This window comes from Symphalangus syndactylus, chromosome 6, assembly GCF_028878055.3.
Source record: "Symphalangus syndactylus isolate Jambi chromosome 6, NHGRI_mSymSyn1-v2.1_pri, whole genome shotgun sequence".
Classification (NCBI taxonomy): domain Eukaryota; kingdom Metazoa; phylum Chordata; class Mammalia; order Primates; family Hylobatidae; genus Symphalangus; species Symphalangus syndactylus.
Window position 1 is genome coordinate 118,329,151 of NC_072428.2, and position 25,204 is coordinate 118,354,354.

The following is a 25,204-nucleotide window of genomic DNA, read 5'->3' on the forward strand; positions in this document are numbered from 1 at the left end:
TCAGCCTCCCGAGTAGCTGGGACTACAGGTGCCTGCCACCACGCCCGGCTCATTTTTTGTACTTTTAGTAGAAACGGGGTTTCACCGTGTTAGCCAGGATGGTCTCGATCTCCTGACCTCATGATCCGCCTGCCTCGGCCTCCCAAAGTGCTAGGATTACAGGCGTGAGCCACCGCGCCCGGCCTCAGGTATTTCTTTATCGCACTGGAAGAACTGAGTAATACACTGTCTCTAAAAATAAAATAAATAAATAAATAAATAAATAAATAAACAAACAAACCCCATGGATATCTCAAAAACCTTCATTTATTTAACAAATATTTTGTAAAGATTTATTTTTGTAGAGCACTAATCTGCTGCCCCAAACAGAAACTACAACTGAACCTCAAGTATATGGTCTCAGCTAGCAGAGATGGCCATCTGGACAAGAGGAAGCTCTTCAAAAGAGGACAAAAGGGGCACAAAAGCCTGCCCTAGGAGGCCCCTCTGCCACTGATCTAAGAGTGACATCTCTGATGGTGTTGAAGACTCGTGTGCTAACCCCGTGTGTGGGAATACATAGCACCAAGCATCCTTTTCAACGAAACAAATGCCACAAAGAGAAAATAACTCAGCAAAAACAAACCCGCTTAGAACCCACCCACTGTTCTATGCTACCGCCCTTCTGCATCTCACCTGATTTTGGGGCCTCGGTGTGAGGGGAGCGCCAGGACCTTTCTTCTCTTCTTTCCATCAGGCAGCTCCACCTGCTCCACTTCAGCCTTGGTCTGGAACCCAGTCCATGAGGTAGAGCCCGCCTTTCCCTTCTGCTCTGGGGGCACCTTGCTTTGTTCCTCTGTGTGGTGTTGAGCTGCCTTCTGTTGCTGGTCTTTTGCAGGCTCTGGTTGCCCCTTCTGAGGCTCACCAGTTGCAGGCTTGGATCTCATTTTTTGCTGCATAAAACAAGAAAATGTCATCTGGTTTCTGGATGAGCTTTATTTGCTGCAAATACTCAGCAGAAGATGAGCTTTATGGGAGCTAGATGAAAGAAGAGGAATTCTTCCCCCACACAATTGGTGACTAGAGGAAAGTGAATACATGTAGTTCACAAGCCCTGCCATAGTAACAGATGGTTACTGGGTGGGGGGCACAAAATAACCATTCCCCTTCCCATAACACAGAAATAAGGGAGAGTGCATGCCCAAAATTCAAAAGCCAGTAGGTGGGACAATTATCAAAGGTGTAACCTATGTAGAAGGAGAATACAAGAAGAAAGCAAGCAACAGAAAAGATAATGAAGTAATAAGGGCTGAGAATTTTTCAAAAGTAATGACAGTCACTAAACCACAGATCTAGGAACTCAGAGAAGACCAAATAAGATAAATACTAAACAATTTACAACTAGTCATATCATAGACAAACTGCAGAAAATCAAAGATAAAATCTTGAAAGAAGCCAGACAGGGGAAAAATTTTACCTACAGAGGAACAAGGATGAGATTACATCAAATCTCTCTCTCTTTTGTTTTTAATAGGCACCCTCCCAAACCAGAGTAGGTTGAGAGAGATTTCCAAGACTTCTCTTCAGAAACCATGTAAGCAAGAAGGGAGTGAAGTGAGATATTTAATATCTAAATTTTTAAAAGAAAAATCACCAACCTACAATCCTGTATCCGATAAATTTATCCTTCAAAAGTGAAGGAAAAGACTTACGCAGACAAAAGAAAATGGAGGGAATTTGTGCCAGTAGACCTGTCTGCAAGAAATACGAAATAAATCTCTTCAGAGAGAAGAAAAATGACATAGGTCAGAAACTCAGATCATTTTCAAGAAAGGTAGAACATCAGGAATGGAATAAATGAAGTGAAGACAACAAGGAAAAGATGCTGTGGGAAGGAAGGCATCAAGGAAGTTATAGAAGCATTTGCACTGAAGTGGAAGAAACAGAAGATTCAAGTGAAATTCATGTAATGATAAGTGTGTGTTGTTCTTCCCTTTCACCTTAGAAATCTAGATAGGTACAATGATACAATGAACATTTATTATATGCCTAGTATGTGTCAGTCTGTTTCCAGGATACAAAAAAATACTGTATACCCTTCAGGACTCACAGCCAGGTGGAGATAAGAGATGCATACACAAATAAACCAAAGTAAAAAAAACTACACAGCTTAAGGAAGTTCATGAAAATCAAGTAAAGAGGGCTTTATATCTTTTGAGAGAGGTGGAGGAATGCAACTTGAAAGAGATCATTTGATCTGCATATGTAAAGTGAGTAGAGGCATTTTTACACAGAAAGAACAGTATGACTATAAATCCAGGCAACAAATAAAGTAATTTGGATGTTAAAAAACAAACAAGGCCGGGCTCAGTGATTCACGCCTGTAATCCCAGCACTTTGGGAGGCTGAAGCAGGTGGATCACTTGAAGTCAGGAGTTCGAGACCAGCCTGGCCAACATGGTGAAACCCTGTCTCTACTAAAAAAATACAAAAATTAGCCGGGCATGGTGGTGTGCACCTGTAGTCCCAGCTACTCGGGAGGCTGAGGCAGGAGAATCACTTGAACCCAGAAGGTGGAGGTTGCAGTGAACTGAGATTGTGCCACTGCACTCCAACCTGAGCAACACAGCAAGACTCCATCTCAAACAGACAAACAAACAAAACTGGTAGCTTCAGAATCACCTCTGAAACAATGGCTAACAGTAATAAACAATTCTATTATCTGGGGAACAAAGTTGCCTTGAACAATAACCAGATCCCAGATTTTCCAACCTAGGGCCATTGCATTAACCACCAGAATGGCTCATCTGTTGGTAATCCTCTTGGTATACACCACAAAGACTACAAATGTTTGCTGTATATGCAAGTGAACTTTGCTGTGCAATATCAATGAAAGCTCTAAGAATGACAGAGTCAAGAATAATCTGGCCCTGTATGTCCTGGGGGAAGATGGGTAAGAGAATGAGTACTGACTGTGTGCTGACCATGCAGTATGCCAGACGATGGACATGTATTATCTCATTTAGTGCTCAGCAATCATGTGAGGCAGATGTTGTCCACCCATTTTACAAACTGAAGTTCACAGTGGTAATAACTGAAAAGGAACATGCAGCAAAAAGGGCAGAGCCAGAGTATTAGCATGAGTACACCTATTCCTAAAGTCCCTGCTCCACCTTCTATACCACACCAGATTAAAAACAGTACTAAAACTATCAGGCTTCACACTTCTGGAGCCAACTAATAGAATATGGAAGAGATAACTGAAATCTACAGGTAATGGGAAACCTTAACCTCAACCATTAATTTTGGCACGTACTATCACCAAACACTGTAAAGAACGGCTGACTGGAAATAACATTGGTCTGCTTCCTCTCTCCTTCCTTTCCCTTCTGCTGTAGAGCTATCAAGACATGGGCCAGCAGATAAGAAGATGGCCTGGAGAGGCTTAGGGAACTGGGAGTAAAGGGAACTGGGAGCAAAAAAACCTAATTGAGGGGAGAACTACTCCAAGAGGGCAGAAGCACAAAGTGAACAAAATAGAAGAGTTTATGTCCTTAAAAATATGGACCATTTAATTTCTGTACCAAGCTGCGCTGGATCCTTAATTCCTTCATTTTAAGTTTTCTTCGATCTTCTAAAGAGAACTCCACTATTGGTCTCTGTCAGAGGGAGAGAGAATGCCAGTCATTAGATTTCTTAATCTGTGCATGCAATGAGCTGAGTTTTTCCCCTTCACACATCCTCCCCCAACCCACCTTTTTCTTTTTGTCCACTTGCCACTCTTTCCCACCCCTCAAATGTCAGAGGACACTAGGCATAAAGGAGAAGGCTGGTTTCCTGCAAGTGGTCCTAAGGGAACAAGTCTCCCCAGAGGACAAGGCCTACCTTCAGAGGCCCAAAGATTTCTGGATTGTTGTTGATGAGGCGGAGGGCTTTCAGGGCATGCTCGTGCTCTTGGAACTCTGCAAAGGCGTAGCCCAGGGACTGACCCTTCATGTTCCCATGAACTCCTTTGAGGTCTCGCATCACTCTACACTATGAGTAGAGCAAGAAAAAAATCAGTTAATTACAGAATGAGACTTGCCTGACATGAACTGCTTTAATAGAGTCAATAAGAAATCAGGCTATTGGGTGGGCATGGTGGTTCATGCCTGTAATCCTAGCACCTTGGGAGGCTGAGACAGGAGGATTGCTTGAGGCCAGGAGTTTGAGACCAGCCTGGGCAACATGGCAAAACCTTGTCTCTACAAAAAATACAAAAAATTAGCCAGTGTGGTGGCACCTCAGCTACTCAAGAGGCTGAAGCAGGAGGATCACCTGAGCCTGGGGAGGTTGAAGTTGCAGTGAGCCATGATGGCATCACTGCACTCCAGCCTAGGCAAGAGTGAGACCCTGTCTCAAAAAAAAAATAATAAAAAAAAAATAACCAGTCAGGTTATTGAAACATAATCTTCATTTATACCACCATCACAAAAATCACACTGGAATAATACTTATGTGTGTCCATCTTATTAGAATTTACCTACTAAGACTATAAAACAGATTAAAATTATATTTTCTAGCTTTCTACTAGTTTATAGACATCAACAAAGACCTTAAAAAAAGCACATAAACAAAACTTCCTAAAGAAAATTTATAAAGCGGTTTGGATGTTAAAAAACAAACACAATATGAACACAACTGTTCACGATAATACAAATTGAGAGGTACATGGTATTTTAAGCGTGAAACAAGTTGTTGCCGAGGATGGAGTACTGTCCATAGATCTTACAACTGAAAAAAGCCCTCAGGAAGGAAATTATTGAAGAAGGGAAGGAGGAAGGCCTGATGGCTTTAAATAAGAAAGACATTTCAAGCATAGGAAAAAGTCTCTCCAACATACAGGCTCAGAAATATAGGAAGAAGTTTCAGCTCTCTTTGCTTGCAGCTAAGATCCTCTCTAGTGTGGTTTTCCCTTAAATCCTTAAGCCAGATGTAGTAAACATCTGGGGCACCAAAGTACGGTAGGGTTTTTTGAGAAAATTGATCATTTACATGCCATTACTACAAAAGCTGTCGTTCTCATGTATCGGAGACGGCTAAGTATTGGGGACACATGGATGCCACATTTAGTTTATGTCCAGTGTCCACTCTGTGCCTAGAACTGTCATATACTGTAAGGGAATTAAGAGAAGCATATAATGAAGACCCTGTTCTCAAGATGCTTACCATCTTACTGAGACACTACACGTACACATAGGAAAGAATTAAGAGGAAAATTCAACATAATGCAAAATATTCTAGAATAAACATAAATTTCTCTAAATTACGACAGGTGTTAAATGTGCAGACACTAAGTATTCGGATGATATGAGAAATTACACAACTGTCCCTCCCCTATAACCAGTAACACCGAGCAGTTTTACTAACTGTGGTGTCAGATATGTGCTGATATATTCACATTCTCTCAAGTAATCTCCCAAATACCAACCCATACATTTTGAAGAGGTTTTCAGGGATTAGGAAAACAGTTTATGGTGGTGAAACAGAGCAAAGCAGACCCAAAATATTGGCAATGGTACTTTTAAAATAAATATTGACCAAGAGATGACTATGTACCAGGTACTACACCAAGGATTGGGGATAACAAGATAATGCTTGCCTCAAAAACTCAGTCTAGTGGGGAGAAGTGACTGACAGACAGTTTGAGGCCAGGGTAATAGTAAGCAGTATGACAAGAGATATGCAAGGCCAGGCCCAGTGGTTCACACTTATAATTCCAGCACCGTGGGAGGCCGAAGCAGGGGGATCGTCTGAGCTCGGGAATTTGTGACCAGCCTGGGCAACATGGCAAAACCCTGTCTCTGCCAAAAACATAAGAAATTAGTCAAGCATGGGCTGGGCGTGGCTCACGCCTGTAATCCCAGCACTTTGGAGGCCGAGGCAGGCGGATTACTTGAGGTCAAGAGATCGAGACCATCTTGGCAAACATGGTGAAACCCCGTCTCTACTAAAAATACAAAAATTAGCTGGGCGTGGTGGTGCGTGCCTGTAGTTCTAGCTACTTGGGAGGCTGAGACAGGAGAATCGCTTGAACCCGGGAGGCAGAGGTTGCACTGAGCCAAGATCATGCCACTGCACTCCAGCTTAACGACAGAGTGAGACTTCGTCTCAAAAAAAAAGAAAGAAAGAAATTAGCCAGGCATGGTGGTGTGTAACTATAGTCCCAACTACTTGGGAGGCTGAGGTGGGAGGATTGCTTGAGCTTGGGAGGAGGAGGTTGCATTGACCTGAGATGGCACCACTGCACTCCAGCCTGTGACAGAGCAAGACCGCATCTTTAAAAAAAAAAAAAAGAAAAGAAAGAAAGAAAGAAAAGAGAAATATGCAAAAGGGAATGTAGAGGCAGAGAGGTTCTGTACTCACACAGAATCTAACCAAGTTGGTGTGAACCCAGTGTTTTTCTAATTCAACTGCTGAACATCTACATGGCTTCCTGTGTTGACCACAGGGCATAGGGGACTCTGACCATAGGGTAAGAATCTAACTAGGGGTAAAATACTCTTCCAAAAAACAAAGCAGATTATTTTCTCTGCAAGAAAGTTCACATGATAGCACAAAGTATAATGCTAAGCACACAACAGGCATTTAATAAATGCTTGCTAAATTAATTCATGCAGACAGACTTCCTTGCATTCTGCTGTAATTCAGTCAGATGTAAAAGACAATTCTTAGAAGATAAAGAACAAAACCAAGAAACTGCTAAACGCAGCCATGCATGCTGACAACATACCCAGAAGAAAGTCTGTTGATGGCCCGGCCTGTAATCCTAGCACTTTGGGAGGCCGAGGCGGGCAGATCACTTGAGGTCAGGAGTTCGAGACCAGCCTGGCCAACATGGTAAAATCCCTTCTCTACTAAAAACACAAAAATTAGCCAGGCGTGGTGGCGCATGCCTATAGTCCCAGCTATTCAGGGGGCTGAGGCAGGAGAACTGCTTGAGCCCAGGAGGAGGAGGTTGCAGTGAGTCAAGATTGCACCACTGCACTCCAGCCTGGGCGACAGAGTGAGACTTCGTCTCAAAACAAACAAAATCTGGCACTACAGCCTGAGGGAAATGCTTGATCTGACCCAAGATCAGAATGAAAGTTCCAAAAGGACAGGGCCACGTCTCACCTCCTTGATGCGCACCCCTTTCTCTCCACTAGTAGCACTCAGCAGCAGCTTTCTGAGCTGTTTGTCATCTACAGCCTTTGGGAGATTGTGCAGGCAGAGCCTGGTTCGGGAGACAAAGATATTCTGGTCCTTGAGTTTCTGATGCTTCAGCAGCTCAAACTGAAAGAACAACCAATGGTTAACAGTACAACCCACTCTTTTTAAGAGGCAGGCTCATAATTCTCCAAAAGGAAAGAATTATGATCCCCATCCCATAACCACACATATAGAAAACGGATGGAAACTGCCCACAACGCAGCTTTACAATGCCTAGTATAGGGAAAGAAAAGTCCAAGGGAACAAGATGGTGGGTGGGTAATAGTAAAATCATAGGCTCTGGAGACCTACCCCTAACTGGACAAATTACATAAAATTTTAGAGCCTCAATTTTTCATCTATAAAATGAAACAGTAGATCAAAGTCTCTGAGCACTGAGGTGAGGCCAAAATGAGATAATATAAGGCTGGGCAAGGTGGCTCATGCCTGTAATCCGAGCACTTTGGGAGGCCAAGGCAGGCAGATCACCCGAGGTCAGGAGTTCAAGATCAGCCTGGCCAACATGGTGAAACCCTGTCTCTACTAAAAATATAAAAATTAGCCAGGCATAGTAGTGCATGCCTGTAATCCTAGCTACTTGGGAGGCTGAGGCAGGAGAATTGCTTGAACCTGGGAGGCAGAGGTTGTGGTGAGCCAAGATCGTGCCATTGCACTCCAGCCTGGGCAACAAGAGTGAAACTCGGTCAAAAAAAAAAATCCCTAGCTCAAAATGTAGCCCAGAACAACAAATAATACTGTGGTTAACATCTATGCCCAGTCCTCATCTACCCACCAACTCAACTGACTATCTAATCCTTCCAAAAGGAAATGGAACTTATTCAAAGAATACTTGACAGAATGCTGTCTTGTCTCAACTCTGCCACCCTGAGGCAAAGGAATATCAATGACCACAGAACCATATTTTGCTCTTAGAGCAATACGCTCAAATATGCTGCCACAAAACCCCAGTTCCTGCGTGATCTGTCTAAAATGAAATGAAAGATGACATTCTTCTCCCATTTAGTTTTTTTTAAACCAAGTTGGTAGAAAAAAGTTTTCAATTAAAAGTTTTTCTTTTGTCAAGTCTTCTCAGTCTTGCTGCTTCTTGTTTGGTAAAAGTACCAACAAATCACAAAATAAACAAATCCCCTGGAAAATGACTATTAAAGGAACATCTGAAAAGGCTATCATGTTTAAGTTCAACAGACTATTTTTCTGTCAGGAAAAGCTGTGCCTGCTGTGAATTTATAATGCATACCTATCATTGAATGAGCTTTTTGCTAACAAAATTAGTTTTAAATTAAATATGTCATTATTGCACTGTGGTCAGACAAGGGTATATAAGGCCATTATAAAATTGAGGCTTTAAAATTTTATGTAATTTCTCCAGTTAGGGATGGGTCTCCAGAGCCTATGATTTCCAGGTGTTCACTATCAGAAAAGTTGAAAACACTAGTGCAGAACCTGTACACACTGAAAAAAAGACACACTGCCTCCTGCTGTCATTACACTCTCACCCCTGTTCCTCATCTGCATGTTAAGGTTCCATAGCTAATTCTATCATGCATCTTTACCATTCTAGGCTGGCTTGGCTTTTTGAAAGTAAGTTATATGAGAAAAAGTAAAAATTACTGGGAACATTACCAGGCAGCAAAGGAATATAACGGTTACCGGTTAACATCGGAAACGTCCATAAGATGGAGTTTTTCTAAAATGATTTTATAATCTGGAGATACCAACTCCTCCCAACTGACAGCTACCCCTTTCAAGAGCCATATCTTCTTCCTTCCCTAATAACTCCAGCCCATTCTGATCTTCCCCTTTTACGTTATTCTGTGTTTATACTGACACCTAGTTACACGTAGCAATAGCCTCTGACTGTCTACTGCATGATGTAGCAGCATGTGTTCAGCAAACATTTACTGCCAAGCACTAGGGAAACAAATAATAAGGCACAGTTCTTTTATACCGGCATAGAAAGCAGATAGAATACTATGTATAATGTTGGGTTACTTGCTGTTTCACCTATGTGCTTTTCTCTCTAACAGGGCAATAAGTATGGTCTGTGACCATACTTGGCTCTTTGATGAGCACATCTGGCATTCGATAACTATTTTTGATTGATTTATAGGCCACGCAGAACCTGAAGGTCAATGCCTAATCTACTCACCCGTTCTCTTTTGGCCATATCAGCAGCACTCACACCCTCTGCAGCCTTCGTCCCAGCACGAATCACTGCAGAAAGAGGGAAAAAGGCCAAGACATCAACAAGGGAATTTTCACTGAGCAACAAGAGGAATGTGATTTGAATGATGCAAACTCTTTGTACAGGGCCCAGAGGACTATGTTGGCCAGGACACAGTGGCATTTGGTTAGGTCCAGAAATAGGCTACAGGGCTAAGTTCTGGGCTCAGAGCTGCTCTCAAGGACTAAAACTCTGAACATTTTGTGATTTTATTCCTCTTCTCCTTCTCTCCCCTCAAAGAATCTTCACGTACATGCCCAAAGTCAGAAAGAAAGGCCTGGAAGAAGTATGGAACATAAGTACATTTTAGGCATTTAGAATGCACAATGTTCCACCTATAATCTGCCCTTGGAACTTAACTTTGCTGTTCCTTATATACTTGAGGTCCATTACTAAGCAATGAGATAAGCCAGCCGAAAACAGTTATGTTGCCTGTTGCCATAGAGGGCTGGTGTCGAAGGCTAAAGGACATTACTAGTACAGGCTGTGAAGCTATGGAGGAGGTGAGCTGATAAATGCTGTGTGACCTAGAAGAAAGAATTTTTTTTTAAATTTAAAGCTAATTTTTTTGTCTTTCTGACACTAAAGGAAAGTACTGGGTGCACATTTTAAATCCATGAATAATCCAAAAGAGTAATTTTAGTCATAATGAAAACCTCTTATTAGAAATGATGACAAGAAGCAAAGGTATTTTGAGTTCTTCCTCCCTCTTTGCCTTGCCAATCCTCTATTGAAAAAGACTAAAGGGAACCAGGCAGAAAAGATAATGGGACAGTTAATCCACAAAAATGAGTGAAGGTTTACTAACAGAGAGCCACATTTATTAAAGTGGAATGATCATATAACACTCTTAAAAAGAACATTTGGGTTTTTAATTTGAAACATGCTCCCAAACATACTATTGCCGGATCAATGATATGGCACAGGGCCAGCTACTTAGAAGCCTGGGTTACATCTCCCTACTCACAGCCTTCTCGGGCCAGATAGAGATTCCGGGTGCCAGTCGGCTTCTTCACCTTCGTCGTCTGAAGCTTTGCAGCCTCATCACGGGTCACCGCCAAGTCAACCTTGAGCTGCCGGCCATCCAGTTTAAGCCCACCAGCCTGTAACAGATCACAACCCTTTCTTAAAACACATAATGGCCGGGCACAGTGACTCACACCTGTAAACCTAGCACTTTGGGGGGCTGAGGCAGGTGGATCACCTGAGGTCAGGAGTTCAACCTGATCCTGAGGTCAGGATCACCTGAGGCCAGGAGGCCTGGCCAACATGGTGAAAGCTCGTCTCTACTAAAAATACAAAAATTAGCCGGGCATGGTGGTGTGCGCCTGTAATCCTACTCGGGAGGCTGAGGCAGGAGAATGGCATGAACCTGGGAGACGGAGCTTTCAATGAGCGGAGATCATGCAACTACACTCCAGCCTGGGCGAGGGAGCGAGACTCCGTCTCAAAAAAAATAAAATAAAATAAATAAATAAAAAAACAAAAACAAAACAAAACAACACATAATGAGTAGAAACTAGAAACTAAGCACCTGACAATAACACCACAGAAAGGGATACAGCAAACATCAATTACGCTATGGAAGCCAAGCCCTACGACGTTTCAGTCCAGCTAGCTACAAATGCATCACTGGGCCTCACAATACTTAGTATAGCTGTGCAAAAGGCCACATGTGTATTTCAGGCAGTCAGCAGTAAAGAATTTATTTTCTGGGAGTTGATTAGTCCCAAAGTAGACCCAAACTGAGGAAAATTATCTGTAAACAGGCAAATGTCTAGTATTGTAAAGAAAGCTAATGAAATAGTAGAGTACTTACTCAAGAGGACTTAAGAAATAACAGCAATATTAGATAACATTATACTCGATTATAGAACAAATGGAGTAATTCTCCATCACTCACACACATTCTCTCTCAAACATCTACCGTGCTTCACAGACGACCTTAATACCTTCTTATCCTAGTCTTTCATGTTATCAGTCTAGGATAGAGGCTGACACAGATACCAAGCAACAAATATCAGATATGTTATTATCCCCTTTTCCTCACCTATGAAGTAGAGACCATAATTCTGCCTACCTCAAAGGGCTGATGTAATGATTAAATAAGATAATGCATGTAAAGTTCAGTGCCTAACACAAAGTGCTAAATAAGTGTTAGTTTTATTATTACTGACAATAATAATAATAATAAAGCTTTGTATAAATATCAGATGTTGCTCCTAAGAGCCAAACTGCCTCCTGTGTTATAAGGTAAAGGAAATATCTTCCTTACCTCATTCTCTGGAGAAGCAGCTAGAAGGCATTTCTGAGCTGCTTCTTGAGTCGTGAACTGGGCAAATGCGCAACCTGCACAAGGAGACACAATTCAGTGAGATCCCAAACTCCCACAGATAAACCAAAGACAATATTACAAATGGCAGCAGACTGACACAGAGTGGAAGGGGTAGGTGGCATCTATTTATTAAGTACAGCCATGTAGCCAGACACGGTGGCTCACGCCTGTAATCCCAGCACTTTGGGAGGCCAAGGCGGGCAGATCACGAGGTCAGGAGATCGAGACCATCCTGGCCAACACAGTGAAACCCTGTCACTACTAAAAATACAAAAAATTAGCCAGGCATGGTGGTAGGCACCTGTAGTCCCAGTTACTTGGGAGGCTGACGCAGGAGAATGGCGTGAACCTGGGAGGCGGAGCTTGCAGCGAGCTGAGATAGTGCCACTGCACTCCAGCCTGGGCGACAGAGCGAGACTCCGTCTCAAAAAAAAAAAAAAAAAAAAAGTACAGCCATGTACTTGCATAAGGACATTTTGGTCAGTGACAGCCTGCATATACAACAGTGGTCCCAGAAGATTACAATGGATCTGCCCTATACAGGTGTACCATTTTTTATCTTTTATACTGCATTTTACTATACCTTTTCTATGTTTAGAAATATTCAGATACACAAATACTTACCATTATGTTACAACTGCCTACAACATTCAGTATAACAACATGCTATGCTGTACAGGTTTGTAGCCTAGGAGCAATAGGCTATACCATATGACCTATGTGTGTAGTACGCCATACCATCTAGGTTTGTGTGAGTACGCTATGACATTCACACAATGACAAAATCACCAAATAATGAACTTTGCAGAATGTATCCCCATCATTAAGTGACGCATACTGCACTATGAGACAGGCACTACATTAGGTACCAAATAATCAAGACAAAGATACCACTGCTCTTAATGAAATGTTATTATTACTTCCTTCATCTGTTCTAATTCTTCTTAGAACTTTAGTCTCATGATCTCTCTTAATAAGAAATATCCACGTGAAGGCTGGGTGTGGTGGCTCACACCTGTAATCCCAGCTCTTTAGGAGACCAAGGCAGGAAGATCGCTTAAGCCCAAGAGTTAGAGACCAGCCTGAGCAACATGACAAAACCCTGTCTCTACGAAAGAAAAAAAAAAAAAAAATTGGCTGGGTGTGGTGGTGCATGCCTATAGTCCCAGCTACTGAGAAAGCTGAGGTGGGAGGATGACCTGATCCCAGGAGGTCAAGGCTGCAGTAAGCCATGATCACTGCACTACAGCCAGGGTGATAGAGCGAGACCTTGTCTCAAAAAAAAAAAAAAAAGAAAAAAGAAAAAAGAAAAGAAAGAAATATCCATATGAAATGGTAGAGAAATTCCAGCCTAACACTTAATTCAGCATCACTTATGAAGTACCTATTAGAGGACTAAAAAATAAAGCAGGAACCACTTAACCCTGAACTTAATTACAGATCTCACTGTCTCATCGTCACTTGGGAGGCTTCAGATATGGGCAGATCTGCTTCTCAGAGTAAAAGTCTCTGTCCTCTGCTATATGAATACAGCAGGGAACCAGAAAGCCAGGAGCTCAATTCTTGGCTCATACTCTAGAATCTCCATAAGACATGCCTTTCCTTGATTAGATGCAGGACCAATTAACCCATCTCTATTTCTGCTATTGATAAAAAAACATTTTTTTTTTTTTTGAGACGGAGCTTCGTTCTTGTTGCCCAGGCTGGAGTCTAACAGCACAATCTTGGCTCACTGCAACCTCCGCCTCCTGGGTTCAAGTGATTCTTCTGCCTCAGCCTCCCAAGTAGCTGGGATTACAGGCAGGTGCCTCCATGCCCAGCTAATTTTGTATTTTTAGTAGAGACAGGGTTTCTCCATGTTGGTCAGGCTGGTCTTGAACTCCCAACCTGATCTGCCCGCCTTGGCCTCCCAAAGTGCTGGGATTACAGGTGTGAGCCACCGCACCCAGTCAAAAAAAAACAACTTTTATAAGCAAAGAAAGTAAGTTTACCTTTCAGTAGATTCCAAAAAAGAAATACAAGTTCCATAATTTTGTTTAGTATTCCTTTAAATTTTAAATATTCTCTCAGATACTGCCATATTTCCTAGAGCTACTGGGGGCATTGATCTTCTGCCTCCTATAAAAATGAATGGCACAGACTAACTGAAAGGACACATGCACCAGGCCAACACAAAGGTCACCATCTAGGAGCTTCTGTGTCCCCTCCTGCCTCCTATCCTCCACTCACATCTTTATTATAGCACTAGTCAGGTGACATCTTCCCAAACAGAATACCTCAGGAAAAATGACCACAATTCTTGTCTGTTTCTATATCCCTAGCACCTACCATAGTATACAGCATTAATAGATACTCAATAGAAAGAAACAAATAGGGAAATATGGGGAAAATGTTTCTAATAGGCAGATTAAAATGAATCTAATTAGATTGAATATGAAGAAAATGGGTGCTTCTCTCTGAATGGGTTAAGAATTTTATCATTGGAGTTTCCAGAGTCAGTACTGGGTTCAGTCTTAACATTTCCCTAAAAGACTGCAGTTAATACTTAGCTCTTCCAGGTAGTGAAATGGCATGCTGAGAGGGATAAATTATAGGAGCAACACGAGGCTGCATGAGTAGGCAGAAAAGGTATCAGAAAAATTTAATGAGCTAGAGAAGGACAACAGATTTTTTTTTAAAATGATTAAAACTATGCTTATTAAGATCATGAACTCTGTTAACATTAATAGACCACAAGGGATATCTAGTCAGTCAATTGTATGCTTCATTCTAAAAGTATTAACCCAATATACTACTGCACTAAAAAAGAGACAAAAGATACTACCGCCAAAGTAAAGCAATATCATACCACTAACTTGGAACATTCTATGCAATTCAAATTGTCTAAAAACATTTTTGAAATGGAAAAGATCCAAGTAGTATAACTAAGCATGAGAGCTGCAGGTACCTTAAGTGATTACTCGAACCCACTCATTTTACAGATGAAAACCTGAAGCCAACAGTAGTTAAATGATTTGCCAAAAATCACCCAGTTTATCTGTAGCACAGCTGGGATTAGATCCCTAACTCTGTTCCACAGTGCTGCCTTATTCACATCTTTTTTTTTTTTTTTTTTAAAGAGATGGAGGAGGTCTTGTTCTCTCTCACAGTCTCGAGTGCAGTGGCAATCAGAGCTCACTAAAGCCTCAAACTCCGGGGCTCCGCGCAGCCTCCTAAGTAGCTGGGATTTCAAGCACACATCAGGTCTTACTTTTTTTTTCTTTTTGAGATGGAGTCTTGCTCTTATTGCCCAGGCTAGAGTGCAGTGGCATGATCTCAGCTCACCACAACCTCCCCGTCTCAGGTTCAAGCGATTCTCCTGCCTCAGCCTCCCGAGTAGCTGGGATTACAGGCATGCGCCACCACGCCTGGCTAATTTTGTATTTTTAGTAGAGACGGGGTTTCTCCATGTTGGTCAGGCTGGTCTTGGACTCCCAACCTCAGGTGATCCGCCTGCCTCAGCCTCCCAAAGTGCTGGGATTACAGGTGTGAGCCACTGATCCCGGCCAGGTCTTACCTTTTTTTTAGCTGAGTAAAAATCAAAAGTGATTAGGTTCTATCAATGTGAAAGATAAAAAGGTTGAGAATGGAGGCTCTTAAGCTGTGGATAGGCTCAAGAGAGCCCACACACCCTCCAAAGCAGCATTTTTCTAAGGAGGGGATTCACAGTTTTTGCTAGATCTCAAACGAATCATGAATCACAATAAATTAAGAACTTAGGTCGGGTGCGCCTGTAATCCCAGCACTTTGGGAGGCCAAGGCAGGCGGATCACGAGGTCAGGAGATCAAGACCATCCTGGCTAACACAGTGAAGCCCCATCTCTACTAAAAATAGAAAAACAAAATTAGCCGGGTGCGGTGGCGGGCGCCTGTAGTCCCAGCTACTCAGGACGCTGAGGCAGGAGAATGGCGTGAACCCGGGAGGCGGAGCTTGCAGTAAGCCGAGATGGCGCCACTGCACTCCAGCCTGGGCAACAGAGTGAGACTCCGTCTCAAAAAAAAAAAAAAAAAAAGAACTTAGTGCTTTAGGAGAATGACTGCAATAGGTGAAATCAAAGATTATGAATGGGTTGGAAAGATGCTTACCTAACAACAGTATACTAGAATGAAGAATGGTCAATCCTTAAAACTCAAAAGAAATCGCTTTTGGAAAAAAAAAAATCTAAGGCAGCACTCCTGCAACATAGAATTTTCCTTCTAACGGCTGCCACTGCAACAGAGTTTCTCTGTCAGCTTCTACCTCTAACAAAAGCAACAGGAAAAAAAAAGATCCTGGTAATTTCAAGCAATGTGGAGTGATTAGTACCCATGAGATACTATCACATTTGAAATGCAAAGAGCAAAAATGGAATTCATTACCCTAAAGTAAATAAGCAAGGGCTTAAAAAGCTTAGACAAAATTATGGCTAGCAGCACCATTAAAGATGCTGAGTTTGACACCATTAAAGACAACCTCAGGATGTCCCTGGTACATTTTTTTTTTTTTTTTTTTTTTTTTTGTGGAAACAGAGTCTTGCTCTTTGGCCCAGGCTGGAGTGCAGTGGCATGATCTCGGCTCATTGCAACCTCCACCTTCTGGGTTCAAGCAATTCTCCTGTGTCAGCCTCCCAAGTAGCTGCGACTACAGGTGCACGCTGCCACGCCCGGCTAATTTTTTGTATTTTAGTAGAGACGGTGTTTCACCATGTTGCCCAGGCTGGTCTCGAACTCCTAAGCTCAGGCAATCTGCCTGCCTCGGCCTCCCAAAGTGCTGGGATTACAGGCGTGAGCCAGCATGCCTGGGGTCCCTGGTACTTTTATAGAACCCAGAAACCTGGGCTGGATGGACTGTGAACCCCTCAAAATGGCACACATTATGCTCTTGTAACTTAGTCAGTGCCCACGGCAGTGGTCTCAACCCTTTTAGGGCCTGGCCAGCTGACAACACATACCTTTAGAATGCTCTGTGTCTGGATGCAAAACAATGCGAACATATTTGAGTTCTCCAAACTGTTGGAGAAGCTCCCCAAGTTCTTCTTCTTCTGAGTCAAAGGACAGATTTCTATGGAAGATAACCAGATGATCACAAGAAAAGTCAATTACATAAGTGAGATGCTATGTTCCAGGACAATGTGAGTTAGATATCAACTCTCCCTTGTTCAGAAATAGCACTAATACATAGGGATGGCCCCAGTGACCCTTGGCCCCAACTGATTTTCCTTTGTCAATGAGGTTCTCTTTCTCAGGAATCTGAAAACATAAACAGACACATACAAAGACCAGAAACTGTAGGTAAAGATTCATTTCCAAACACCGGTGCCCCCCGCCAGGGAAACTTCTGGGGTGCTGGAAATTTCTACATCTTGATCTGGGTGGTGGCTACATGGATGTATACATATAAAATTTTAACTGAGCTGTATGCTTAGATTAATGTACTTTACAGAATATATGTTATACCTTAAAAAAAAATAGGCCGGGCGCAGTGGCTCACGCTTGTAATCCCAGCACTTTGGGAGGCCGAAGCGGGCGGATCACGAGGTCAGGAGATCGAGACCATCTTGGCTAACACGGTGAAACCCCATCTCTACTAAAAATACAAAAAATTAGCCGGGCGTGGTGGCGGGCGCCTGTAGTCCCAGCTACTCGGAGAGGCTGAGGCAGGAGAATGGCGTGAACCCGGGAGGCGGAGCTTGCAGTGAGCCGAGATTGTGCCACTGCACTCCAGCCTGGGTGACAGAGCGAGACTCCGTCTCAAAAAACAAAACAAAACAAAACAAAAAAAAAACAAAAAGTGGTGGCCCCAGAGAAAAGACCCACAGCGTCCATCACCTAGGGCCCCAGAACTACCCAGATTTTCACCCTCTTCCTGAGGCTTGCTCTTTGACAACTTTGATTCTGAAACCCTCTTTTTTCACTTAAATTGACCAAAATTCGTTTCTCTTACTACAAACTAGAAGACTCACAGCAGACTAGTGAGAAAAGTCAAATTATCTCTCTCAATTAGCCATTTTTTCCTCTGTGTTGCTATTAAATCCAGGTTTCAATTAAAATCTTACTAAAGTCAGAAAAATCCCTCAAAATAGTAACACAAAAGCAAATACAGTAAACTTTACTAAGTCCAAAAAAAGAAAACTACTTACTTCTCTCGATGGGATTAAAAAAATTTTGGAAGGAAATTTTGTTGTCCTAAAATTTCAACACAGTATAAAGATTCCTCATTTCCCCAACTATGTAAATCCTTCCAGGGGTAAGAAAAACAGTCCCTAATAAGTATCTGTAATTTTACTTCTCTTATATGCACTGAATAGCCCCATGAATGATTCTATTTCATGGATAACCCAGATAAAAAAGGTTTTCTGCAATAAAACATATCCTAGCTACATTATTTCTTTTAATTTGCCTCATCTAAGATAGACATGGTTTTCTCTCTTCCATCCCTTTATTTCCCTAAGTTCTTTACTAATTAAAAGGTGTATAAGGAATGGTATCCTTAGTACTGAGGTCACAGGCTTCTTCTTCACTGTGACATTTCTTCCTTCCTGTTAGACAGATCCTCCGCAAATACAAAATTATTTATACAGCAGTTCCAAATGATACAGTTTTTAAAATACATGGAAAGACATGCAGTTAGGTGAGGAAATGGGCTTCAGTATAGCATGTATAAATTCATCTCTGAATTTTTATGATGTGGGCATGTAGTGTAGGTGTTCTCTGAGTAGTGATTAAGGTTAATTTTTTTGACTTTTTGCTCATGTATTTCATCAATTTCCTAGAATGAACATAAATTGTATAAGAAAACAAATTTTTTTTTTTTTTAAGACAGAGTCTTGCTCTGTCGCCCAGGCTGGAGTGCAGTGGCACAATCCCAGCTCACTGCAACCTCCACCTCTGCGTTTTAAGCGATTCTCGTGCCTCAGACCTCCCGAGTAGCTGGGATTACAGGCGTGCACCACCATGTGCTAATTTTAGTATTTTTAGTAGAAATGGGGTTTCACCATGTTGGCCAGGCTGGTCTCGAATTGCCCTCGAGTGATCCATCTGCCTCAGCCTCCCACGGTGCTGAGATTACAGGCCTGAGCCACCGCACCCAAGAAAATAATTTTAAAAGATTGTACAAGAAGATAAAATATATACCGCTAAAATTGGATGCAAATGACCCTAGTACACTGGTACTTAAGAAGGACTAGAAGGCAGGCCTGAGGTATACTGAAGACATCCTGACCTCATAAAACCAGCAATCTATTGCAGTCAGTAGAGCTAACAGGCAACAGCAACACGAAATAAAGCCTATCGCCACCCCCACTCCCACCTAGTTTTCCTGGAAACAGATGAGATGCCTTACTTTATTCTGGACACTGCATCAGAAGATAAGTTAGGCATAAAGACAGAAATCATTTGAGACAAGCAGTGTCAACCCTCCCCAGCACTCCCCCTAAAACAAAGGCCGGAAGCAAGATGCTTCTAACAGTGGAACTGATTTCTTCCAAATGATGCCAACCCAATTACGAAGCATGAAATCTAAATGAAGACGTGATGTCAGGACCCATGCTATCTGTCTTCTGTGTTATAGTTCTGATTGTCCTACATTTCTCATTGTTTAGTATGTTCCTGGGACCAGATGTGCTTGATCTAATTTTCTGGGCTGGGTAACAGAACTAGTGCCAAAAAGAGAAGGAGAGGGAAGAAAGATCTATGAACACCACGCAAAAGCAATTCTGGAGGCAGAAAGACATACCTGATAAAAACAGTTTTCCCTTCATTCACATCAGAGGGTAATTTCCTCTTCTTTTTGTTTGAGGCTTGCACAGCTAAGGTAAAAAGAAAAGCAACAAACTGAAAGAGATTAGTGTAAGCCACATGACAAAGAGCTAACTTCTTAAGTATATAAAGATCGGCCTGGCGCAGTGGCTCACGCCTGTAATCCCAGCACTTTGAAAAGCCGAGGCGGGCTGATCACCTGAGGTCAGGAGTTCGAGACCAGCCTGGCCAACATGGCAAAACCCCATCTCCACTAAACATACACAAATTAGCTGGGCATGGTGGCAGGTGCCTATAGTCCCAGCTACTCAGGAGGCTGAGGCAGGAGAATCCCTTGAACCTGGGAGGTGGAGGTTGCAGTGAGCCAAGATTGAGCCATTGCACTCCAGCCACGGTGACAAGAGCAAAACAAAGTCTCAAAATAAATAAATAAATAAAAATAAAAATAGACAAAGGACACGCTAAGTACATGAAAAGATGTTCAAACTCACTCTTAATTAAAGAAAACATAGCACAAGAAATGAGATACTATTTTTCACTAACAGATTGCAAAATCAAAAAGACTGATAGAATCCAATGTGGTAAGGGTATGGGAAAAAGACATTTCCATATACTACTATGACAGTGTAAACTTTCTGGAAATACTGTATAGGACATAGGAAACTTTGAGGAAAAGACATACACATAGTCACACATAAATTATAAATACACTATAGTTTGAATGTGTATGTGTGTGTATATGTGTACATTTTGCTTATCAATCTATTAAAATATCTCTAGATACACAAGAAACAAATAATCTTGGTTGTCTCTGGGGAAGATCCCTAAGAAGCTGAGGATCTGGGTATAAGGGAGACTCGCTGTTTGTTTTCAAGAACAGACATATATGCTTATACATACAAAGAAAATATCTGGAAGGATACACAAGAAACAACAGTGATTACTTTGGGGAATTGTTGGGATTGGTGAGAAACTTTTACTTTGTGTATTACACTCTTGTGTATTGTGTTTTAACTTTTTATCATTATCATTTATCTGTCCTACAAGTTTTTTAGGTGAAAGAATGGCATGAGACATGCACGTTGTAGAATACAGGATCTCAGCGTCCCTTCAGTGTAAAAGCTTCTTTGATTCTAAGGTGTATACCACTCTCTCCTCACAGAAAAAGCTTATTTCCTCAGATTTCTTGTATGGTCAAACCAACATGTCAGACTTACTGAAATGGAATCAGAATAAAAACAGCTGAAATAAAAATTTCCACCCAGACAAATCAAAGAACCAGTTATTAGCCATTTCTCATTCTGTAATGACCTGCCTTCCTCAGTAAACAAGTTGAATTTATTCTCAGTAAAGGTAGCAATAAGGATTGGCTAAAATTATACAACATGTTCAAAGAGGTCCTTGTTATGGAATGCACTGTGTTCCCCCAAAATTCATACACTGAAGCCCTAACCCCAAATATAACTGTCTTTGGAGACAGAGACGTTAGGGAGGTAACTGAGGCTAGCTAAATGAAGTCTTAAGGTTGGGCCCTAATCTGATAGGATTGCTGTGCTTACAAGAAAAGAGAGACCAGAGTACACTGTTACTTGTTCTCTCTCTCCCCTCGTCAAGCACACAAGAAAAGGCCATGCAAGCACATAGCGAGAAGGCAGCAGTCTGCAAGCTAGGAAGAAAGCTGCACCCAAAATGAATCAGCTGGCACCTGGGACTTCTAGCCTCCAGAACTGTGAGAAAATAAGTTTCTGCTGTTTAAGCCACCTAGTCTATGGTATTTTGTTATGGCAGTTCAAACTGACTCAACAGTTCTTTATCCCCATCTCAACTCAAAGGAGTTGTTTAAAATCTACCTTGATGTTGAGATGGTTATATCATCTGTTTCATCTATATTATCTGTATAAGATGCTGTTTATCTGGTTATTCAATCAAGTTGGACAATCCAGAGAGAGGTAGAACCTCAGCAATAAGCTAGGTTTTCAATTCCCTAAGAATCTTAACCCTCAAACACCACTCCAAAACTCACTTAAAAAACAAAACAAACAAAAAGGAAACAACAAAAAAACCTTTGGAGGAAAGGAGTATAAAGGTTTCCTTTTCAGCACTTAAACATAAATTTGATAGAACACCTTAGAGTCCTATTTAAAAAGAGATCTAAGCAGAACTGATGCTCATTTCCGTAACTTCAGTAACTTTTTTAAAGTCTAAAGACATTTATGAAAATCCAAACAAACCTTTTTTATCCTCTTGCTCCTCAGTGCTGGTATCACTCTGAGCCAGTTCCTCTCCATCATCAATACTATCACTTTCCTCTAGGTCACTGTCCTCCTCAGAATGATTACTGCTTTTTTCAGGGGCTGCTCTCTTGACTGCTCTGCAATGGCACAGATCAGAACTAAGGATGTGGGCTGACAGAGGGCCTATTCAATTTCATTACACATGTCAATTCTGCAATAATGCAGACAGAAAAAGATAGGAGAATTTTTCCTCTCGGAGACAATCTTGAATCTTCCTCTGCTGTCTCAGAACAGGATGAGCTGCTTACCTCTTCTGAATTTGCACAGGCCTGGTCACCTTTGATTCTATATTCTCTTCCTCTTCATCATCAAAAACCCCATCTTCTTCATCACCATCATCATCATCGTTTTCTTCCTCTTCCATATCCTCTTCCTCCCTGCCCTTCTTTTTAACTGATTCCTGATGTTTAGATTCATGGCTCTTTTCCTCACCTATGGAGGGAGGTAAAGAAAGTAGGAATTCATTTAATATCCAAAACAATGTTATTTTAACAAAAGTAACCAATACTCCAAGTTCTTGGTTTCGTCGGTTTTACAGAATTTCGTATATTTTTCTTGCTGCATATAACAAGAGAAAGTATAAAGAAAAGAAAAAGCAAAAACAGAAATAAACAAAACTCTCATTACCCAGATTCCTTCAGAGTTTGTCCCATTCATCAGCCTGAAGGTTCATCTGGCCCAGACTGAAAGAAGTAGCAACTGAGCCTCTCCAAACAGTCTACCATTTGTACATCATAGCCAGCAAAATGCTCACTAGGGGGCAAAGCCAAGCCATGAACTTTAATCTCAGTTCGTTCTATTCTCTGAGACCCTGGTGGCTTACCAGCCAATTGTTTTCTAAATAAACCCCAAGTTTTATGTTTCTCTATTCTTAATGTTCCATCACTCCTATTATGCACAGCCTGGAAAGAACAGCAAGTAAAGAGGACAATGAACTCAGGCTCACTCACAGCCACTCCCAGGAGGGGACTTAGACTCAAAAGAGCCTAGATTTTGGGACCGGAGCACCAAATGGTACAATATGAATTGACAAAAACAGACCTGGACTCACTTCTGAGCCAGCAGGAATTCAGAGTTTTCCCTGAAAGCCCAGTCTCATTCTTTTGGTTAATCTTCCACAGTAGTCTTACTCTGATAAGCAGGTTCTCTTACATTTTTTTTTTTTTTTTTTGAGACGAAGTCTCGCTTTGTTGCCCAGGCTGGAGTGCAGTGGGGTGATCTGGCTCACTGCAACCTCTGCCTCCCAGGTTCAAGAACTTGCCTCAGCCTCCCAAGCAGCTGGGATGACAGGCGCCCACCACCATGCCCAGCTAATTTTTGTATTTTTAGTAGACATGGGGTTTTGCATGTTGGCCAGGCTGGTCTCAAACTCCTGACCGCAAGCAATCCATCCAAAGTGCTGGAATTACAGGCAAGAGCCACTGCACCCAGCCTATTTCTTACACTTTTATCATGAACACAGGAGTTGTTTCAACACTCTCACCCAGGTTATACAACACCCCTACTCACCCAACACTACCACACCTTACCTATAGCAGAAACAGACTGTGTATCTTTATATTTATCCTTTGCCACAGCCCAATCCACAGCCACTGTCCGGCCTGTCAAGCAGAAAAGTGGCATCAGCAAGGCTCTCCTTTTAACATCCCTACCTCTGTAAATGACCCCTAGTCATCACAGACAATAATGGAACCAGTAGAGACAAAGAAACTGCCAATTCAGGGAATGCTGGTCTTTAAATAAAGCTCCTAGTCACTGTCTACTCCTTTTAACCCTTAACCTTTCTATCAATGAACAGAAATTTTGCCTTTCTACATAGCCACTACACCTGGGATAAGACGGTGTAAAAAAATAAAGAATTAGAACTATGTTTCCTGTTAGACTATCAGGAATCAAAACAGGCATTCTGGAATCATCTGCACCCTACTTGGAAGCTAGGACATCTCTACGGCAATAACTTCTTTTTTTTTTTTTTGAGACAGAGTCTCGCTCTGTCGCCCAGGCTGGAGTGCAGTGGTGCCATCTCAGTTCACTGCAACCTCCGCCTCCAGGTTCAAGCGATCCTCCTGCCTCAGCCTCTCGAGTAGCTGGGATTACAAGCGTGCACCACCACACCTGGCTAATTTTTGTATTTTCAGTAGAGACGGGGTTTCGCCATGTTGACCAGGCCAGTCTTGAAATCCTGACCTCAGGTGATCCACCTGCCTCCTCGGCCTCCCAAAGTGCTACTAGGATTACAGGTGTGAGCCACCGCGCCTGGCCGGCAATAACTTCTTCAGGCACAGTACTTGATAAGTCAATATATAAGTCACAGTCAGTTTAATAAATAGCCCACAGATGCTGAACAGTGATATAACCAAGGAGGAACCTAGATACCAACCTGCATCTATCAGCAATTATCTCAGGGACATTTTTCACTAGGGATTTAAAAGGACACTCTCACCAAATAAAAGAAAGAATACTGGCAAGGGTTCTTTCAAGTTTAACCCTAAGATCAAGTTCTAGAGTATTTCACCTAAATAGCTACCATATTAGCAATGAGACTCTTAACAACGCAAACATCTTTTGAAAATGCAGAAAGTGCATTACCATACTAATTCACCAAAACACCAGAAATATCTGGGTCAATGACATGGGTATAGAAAGCTTACCTTTTATCTCTTTCATGTTCATGCCTTTGAGAGCTTTACCTGCTTCTAGGAGGTTTTTGAACTGAACAAAACCAAAACCACGCATCTTCCCATCTGTGTGCAAATGCACAAAGAAGTGAGAGGCAGCAGGAGGTAGCCAGAATACTAAGAAGTAAATTACTGCAATTCAGGCCCACAAGATGGCCCAAATTCTGCCAGCAGGTCAGCCCCTTCACCAAAGCAATTGCTTACATCTTCTTACTGAGTATACTCTGACTTGGACTTGGGGAGAGCAAAACACTTTCTCAAACTAACTCACCTTCTAAAACTAATTCTGATCCAACAGAAAATATCATCAGGGGAATAAAACCATTATTTGGGTTTTCATTAGTTGTCAAGCACTGTGCCAAATACTTCATATATATCATACATACTTGTTCAAGGGTAATATGTTAACTAACGTAATCCACACCAAGTGAAGGTTCATTAGTACCTGATTTCCTAGGGATATTTACTTCCAGGACAGCTCCAAATTGAGCAAATACTGTCTTCAAGTCATCTTCTGAACACTGAAGCCAAAAGTGAAGAAAGAAAAACAGAAATACAATCACAGCAAATTAACATAAAACATCAACTACTAAATTCATTAATTATGAAAAACATAAATATGTTTACTTCTTTTTTTATTTTTGATACTAGGACATCAAATGTTTCT

General features: G+C 41.8%; 1 protein-coding gene across 5 annotated transcripts in view; it reads right to left on the reverse strand.

Moving 5' to 3' along the window:
* RBM28 (RNA binding motif protein 28) overlaps positions 1–25,204 on the reverse strand; it is a 48,346-nt gene that overhangs the window by 17,822 nt on the left and 5,320 nt on the right. For 2 of the 5 annotated variants that reach the window (XM_063642243.1, XM_063642244.1), the window contains exons 4-16: positions 24,983–25,058; positions 23,389–23,460; positions 22,108–22,291; positions 21,797–21,936; positions 19,543–19,615; positions 16,760–16,869; positions 11,730–11,803; positions 10,422–10,557; positions 9,380–9,444; positions 7,135–7,293; positions 3,865–4,014; positions 3,564–3,638; positions 676–932 (exon numbers count right to left, since the gene is read on the reverse strand). In XM_063642243.1, the coding sequence (XP_063498313.1) occupies positions 676–932; positions 3,564–3,638; positions 3,865–4,014; positions 7,135–7,293; positions 9,380–9,444; positions 10,422–10,557; positions 11,730–11,803; positions 16,760–16,869; positions 19,543–19,615; positions 21,797–21,936; positions 22,108–22,291; positions 23,389–23,460; positions 24,983–25,058 (1,571 nt within the window). Of the gene's footprint in view, positions 1–675; positions 933–3,563; positions 3,639–3,864; positions 4,015–7,134; positions 7,294–9,379; positions 9,445–10,421; positions 10,558–11,729; positions 11,804–16,759; positions 16,870–19,542; positions 19,617–21,796; positions 21,937–22,107; positions 22,292–23,388; positions 23,461–24,510; positions 24,604–24,982; positions 25,059–25,204 lie in introns of all 5 variants that reach the window. The other 3 variants (XM_055283902.2, XM_055283903.2, XM_055283904.2) reach the window with 3 other exon arrangements.